The sequence below is a fragment of the Neoarius graeffei genome, chromosome 5, assembly GCF_027579695.1.
Source record: "Neoarius graeffei isolate fNeoGra1 chromosome 5, fNeoGra1.pri, whole genome shotgun sequence".
Lineage (NCBI taxonomy): Eukaryota > Metazoa > Chordata > Actinopteri > Siluriformes > Ariidae > Neoarius > Neoarius graeffei.
Genome location: NC_083573.1, coordinates 6,528,465 through 6,534,464, shown reverse-complemented (window position 1 = coordinate 6,534,464; position 6,000 = coordinate 6,528,465). Strand labels below are relative to the sequence as shown.

Here is a 6,000-nt window from a genome sequence, read left to right as displayed (position 1 = left end):
TTTTTTTTTTATTTTTTATTTCATCAGCTATCAAAAAATACAACGATTCTGAGAAATTTGATCTCAAACAAGGTTACGTCATTCTTCAGTGATCTGCGTCCCCAAGGTCGCTTTTGAAAAAGCAAGCCTGTGTGTGTGTGTGTGGTTTTTTTTTTTTAATTTTTACATTTTTTTATTTTTATTTTTTGAGGTACTTTAAAAAAAATACTCCAATCTCATTTTGGAGCAAAAAATCGTAATTATATCGAATCAATTTCTGTAAAAAAATGCAAAGTGTAAATGCAGACACTGGGCCTCGTTTATCAGTCTTTTTGTAAAATTCTACGTAGATGTTTGCGTCAAACAAACCAGACGGAAGATTTACACGGGTTTCAGAAACGCTGGTTTTCTTCGTACTTGCGTGTGCGTGTTGATGAAGGCAAATCTCCTGTAAATGACTAAGCTCATATATGGCATAGCTAATTTGCATTTAGCCACGTCCACAAAACTCCGTAAAGGTTTACGTGCACAGACGGCTGTGAGCACGAAATGATCGATCAGCGGAAAGCCTAACGCAGTAGAAGTGAAAATCATTTTGCCAATGAAAATATTTATAATAATAGAGAAAATGCAAAGTGTGCTTGCTGAGCTGTAGCAGAACAGCTGCCAGGCTAACATGCTAAGGCTAGTATGTTAACAGCTAACATGCTAACACAGTAACAAATAGCAAGCTAACATCTAACATGCTACCAGCTAGCATGCTAACATTAACGGCTAACATACTAACATGCTAATTGATAACATGTCAACAGCTAGCATGCCAATACAAACATGCTAACAGTTAAGCTACCAAGCTTACATGTTAATTGTTAGCATGCTAATACTCCAAGCTTAATATGCTAACATATTAACAGCTAGCATGCTAATACGAACGTGCAAAGCCTAACATGTTAAGCTACGAAGCTAATGGCGAAAATGTTAATTGTTTGCATGCTAACACTCCAAGGTTAATATGCTCACAGCTAACATGTTAGTGGTTAATATGTTATACTATGGTTAACATGCTAATGACTAACATGTTAACTGTTGGCATGCTAACATGCTGAGGCAAATATGCTAACAGCGAACATGCTAAGGCTAATATGTGAACATTACGATCAAGATGCCAAATATTAGCATTCACGTGTTAACATGTTAACGGTTAACATGCGAAGGCTTGTTAACAGCTAGCATGATATGCTAATGGGGGGTAACATGATAACAGCTCGCATGTTAACGTGCTAATGTATATATGCTAACTGTTAGCATGCTAATATGTAGTGTGTGTGCACATAATAAGCGAGTGCTACATCTCCATCAGGTGAAACGTTTATTTTTATAGCTCACGGCTCATTTTTTTTCTCTCATGGTTGAATTAGTTTTATTCCTCAATTAATTTGTTTGTTTGATTTTCGATTCTTTTATTAATAACAATAATAGAAAACGACACAGTGTATTCCATATCTAAAAGTGCAGCAATCCAGGTAGATTATATGATCTGAATTTGATTAAGTCGAGGTTTACTTTGTTTTCTCATTCGGAAATTGACAGACCCTCAGAAGCGCGAGTGGGCTCCGAACTTTTTTTTTTTTTGCCCCAGTCTTGTGGACTTTTCATGAAATTTCTTTTATCAGTGCTCGTACAGAAGTTCTTCTCCTGCCTTGATAAACATCTCCCTGTGTTTCTACGTCTTCTGCTGGAAGATACGTTGCAAAAATTGAGGAAATCAGTCGAGCGTGAGGTCCATGAGGCAAGCCGTATTGCAGAAACTGAAAATTAGGAACGTGTCCGCAACACAGTGAGCATTTCTGAGCGAGTTTCTTGGGTTATGAACTTCAACTGACCCAAAACAGATTTTAAATAAAAATGACTGAAATGTTGAAAGGGGGTGGCACGGTGGTGTAGTGGTTAGCGCTGTCGCCTCACAGCAAGAAGGTCCTGGGTTCGAGCCCCGTGGCCGGCGAGGGCCTTTCTGTGTGGAGTTTGCATGTTCTCCCTGTGTCCGCGTGGGTTTCCTCTGGGTGCTCCGGTTTCCCCCACAGTCGAAAGACATGCAGGTTAGGTTAACTGGTGACTCTAAATTGAGCGTAGGTGTGAATGTGAGTGTGAATGGTTGTCTGTGTCTATGTGTCAGCCCTGTGATGACCTGGCGACTTGTCCAGGGTGTACCCCGCCTTTCGCCCGTAGTCAGCTGGGATAGGCTCCAGCTTGCCTGCGACCCTGTAGAAGGATAAAGCGGCTAGAGATAATGAGATGAGATGAAATGTTGAAAGGCTTTCAGTGGAAGGGGAAGTTGGTCAGAGTGTGTGGTTCGACTCTGCCACGTGGTGGTGCTGTTACACACAAAATAATCCTACCCATCAAAATACTGATCTCTGTTCCAGCGTTTATTCATATTCTTTATTTTTTACAAGTTAAAAATTTACGATACACACAACATGGACGTGATCAATACTTTTAAATATTAGATTTAAAAAATAAATATATATCCGTTAAAATATTTTCAGTTTGGAGACATGAGCTCGAACAGCTCATCAAATCGAACGCGGGCCAATCTTTACAAATCGATCATCTCTTTAGAATTAGAAAAGCGTGACACGATGGTCACTAGGATACAGTTTTCACGTAATATCATTATCATTTCCGTCCAGGGAACGCTGATCTGCTGCACTTTCTTGGCTCAAGGCTTCACTTCTGGTCGTGAGCTCGCTGTCTTTGGATCAGCTCGGCGTACAGACCTCCTCTTCTCAGCAACTCCAGGTGAGTTCCAGCCTGCCGAAGGAAAAAACCAAACAAAACAACAGAATGTCAAGGACGTAGCCGCTCATCTGTCTTGCCATCAAAACAACCGTGACGACCAAAACGTGAAACGGAACTGAAATGTGAGCGAGGACCAACCTTCACGACAAACTGTTCACGACAAGAACATCAACAAAGGACTAAATTTTGTTCCTCGAGGAAAGATCGACCCAAAACATCCATCAGAACTGGATTCGCAGGAGATACAATTCTCGTCAGAAGAAAATGTGTTAAGTTGACCTAATGATTAATTTGTTTCCAAAAAAAAAAAGACAATACGCTGACCAAGTTTTGTGCAGAAGGTCGAGTTCTTTCAAAGAAAACAATCAGAACTGAAATCCATTGAGAACTGAAGGAGGGAGGAGATACGATTTAACTGAAAACAAACAAATCTGTAAACAAATTGTTAACAACAGGAAAATTAACAAACAAACGGAAGGAAAGTTTTGTTCCTCAAGCCAAGATCGACCCAAAACATCAATCGGAACTGAAATTAGACAGGAAATAAACTGTGGGTGGTAAAAGAGAGCAACTGGACTTGCTTGAAGATTCTTGAAGACGTTTCACCTCTCATCCGAAAGGCTTCTTCAGTTTTGTCTGACTAATCGGGAGTACAACCCCTGGCAAAAAATATGGAATCACTACTCTTGGAGGATGTTCATTCAGCTGTTTTACTTTGTAGCAAAAAAAACAAAATCACAGACATGACAGGCTTTGTAAAATCTCATCTCATCTCATTATCTCTAGCCGCTTTATCCTTCTACAGGGTCGCAGGCAAGCTGGAGCCTATCCCAGCTGACTACGGGCGAAAGGCGGGGTACACCCTGGACAAGTCGCCAGGTCATCACAGGGCTGACACATAGACACAGACAACCATTCACACTCACATTCACACCTACGCTCAATTTAGAGTCACCAGTTAACCTAACCTGCATGTCTTTGGACTGTGGGGGAAACCGGAGCACCCGGAGGAAACCCACGCGGACACGGGGAGAACATGCAAACTCCACACAGAAAGGCCCTCGCCGGCCACGGGGCTCGAACCCAGGACCTTCTTGCTGTGAGGCGACAGCGCTAACCACTACACCACCGTGCCGCCCGCTTTGTAAAATATACCTAAAAAAAAATTAAATTAATTTTTTGTAATTAATGGCACATTTTTTTCAAGATCAAATAGAAGAAAAAATTATGGAATCCCTCAATGATGAAAAAATTATGGAATCATAAATTAAAAAAAAAAAAAAAAAATCACAATTAGTACTTTGCTGCACCTCCCCTGGCTTTTATGACAGCTTGAATTCTTTGAGGCGTGGACTTCACTAATGAAAAAGAATATTCTTTATCAGTCAGGTTCCAACTTTCTCGTATAGCAGTTGACAGATCAGCTTTGCAGGATGGAGCCTTGTCATGGACTCTTTTTTCCCCCCAATTTCCATCATATATTTTCAATTGGATTGAGATCCAGACTGTTTGCTGGCCGTGCCATTGAGTTGATCTGCCTTTCCTGAAGAAACGTTTTAATGCTCTTTGCTCTGTAGCAAGATGCATTATCATCCTGAAAAATGACTTCATCACCACCAAAAGTACTTTTGATTGATGGAATGAGAAAAGTGTCCAAAATTTCAATGTACACCTGTGCATTTACTGTAGAGGTAATGACCGCCATCTGCCCAGGTCCTTTACCTGACATCCAACCCCATATCATCAATGACTGTGGAAATTTGCTTGCTTTCTTCAGGCAGTCATCTTTATATGTTTCATTGGAACAGCACCAAACAAAAGTTCCAATGCAGATTCATGATTCATCACTGAATATACCTTTCATCCAATCACCCACAGTCCACGACTCCTTCTCTTTAACCTCTCTGTAACCTTGTTTTCTTCTGTTTAGGTGTTAATGATGGTTAACGTTTGGCTTTTCTGTCTGTAAATCCCATTTCCTTCCGCCGATTTCTTACATTTTGGTCACAAACGTTGACTCCTGTTTCTGCCCGTTTGTTTTTCATTTCTTTTCTTGTGCATTGTCTATTTTCAAGGCATCTTGCTTTGAGTTTCCTGTCCTGACGCTTTGATCTACCTGTACGTTTCCCTTTTACAACCTTCCCATTTTGTTTGTACTCGCTCCAAATTTTAGACACAGCTGACTGGAAACACCCAACATCTTTTACCACACTCCGTGTTGAATTACCTTCTTTAAGGAGTTTTAGAATCCTTTCCATTGTTTCAACTGACAGCTCTCTTGTTGGGGCGATGTTTTCTGTCAGTCAGCCAGGTGCAACAGCTCATTCAGGTCGACAAGCAGTCTCTTTTAACTGCAGACTAATTTGCACGTTTAGGCTCGTGCGGATATTTGTTTTAGAAATGCAAGTTATAGCTTGATTCCATAATTTTTTCCTCATCATTGAGGGATTCCATAATTTTTTCTTCTACTTGATCTTGAAAAAAATGTGCCATTAATTACAAAAAATTAATTTAATTTTTTTGAGGTGTATTTTACAAAGCCAGAATGTTCAGCTGTTAAATAAAACAATTTTGTGTCATATCTGTGATTTTTTTTTTTTTTTGCTATAAAGTAAAACAGCTGAATGAACATCCTCCAAGAGTAGCGATTCCATATTTTTTGCCAGGGGTTGTATCATGCTGTGTTCACACTTATACCGGTACGAAAGTGGTATAACTGTATCGATACAAAATATACCGGTACAGTTTAGTGCATCTGTCCACACTAGCGAGAAATGTTTGCGGTTTTCTTTCACGGAAGTTGAAATGCGCGTGCGCGAAATGTTTCCATGGTTACCGAGTAACTTCCTTCCGAGAATATGGCGGATGAAACGACGTGTGTGTGCTTTTTGTTTTCAATGTACAGTCTGTATTTCTGTTGGTCATTTATTCAGTCGAATCGTATAAAAAGGCCGAGGCAGTTGAGAAAGAAACAAAGAAAACGAATCTCCCTTTCTCCCCCCTCACTTTCTCCCTCTTCCCTTCTCTTCCCCTCCCTTTTCCCCCTCTCCCCCTTTCCCTTTCTTTGCTCCATGTAGCTCCACGGTCGTTTTGAGCCATTTTGACGTTTTATTTACAGCTGGAAAGCACGTGCGTATTGTATTGTATGAATAACCTGGAAGACGTAGGAATGGTTCATTGCGCTTGCGCATTATATTTGTATCGATACAGAGACGCTTCATC

General features: G+C 40.4%; 1 protein-coding gene across 1 annotated transcript in view; it reads right to left on the bottom strand.

Annotated features, from left to right (window-relative positions):
- Window positions 1-2,390: 2,390 nt before the first annotated feature.
- The window catches only part of abcb8 (ATP-binding cassette, sub-family B (MDR/TAP), member 8), a 28,423-nt gene continuing 24,813 nt past the window's right edge, over window positions 2,391-6,000 (bottom strand). Inside the window, exon 16 of the mRNA XM_060921061.1 lies at window positions 2,391-2,790. Within this exon, the coding sequence (XP_060777044.1) occupies window positions 2,707-2,790 (84 nt within the window). The 3' untranslated portion in view covers window positions 2,391-2,706. The remainder of the gene's footprint in view (window positions 2,791-6,000) is intronic.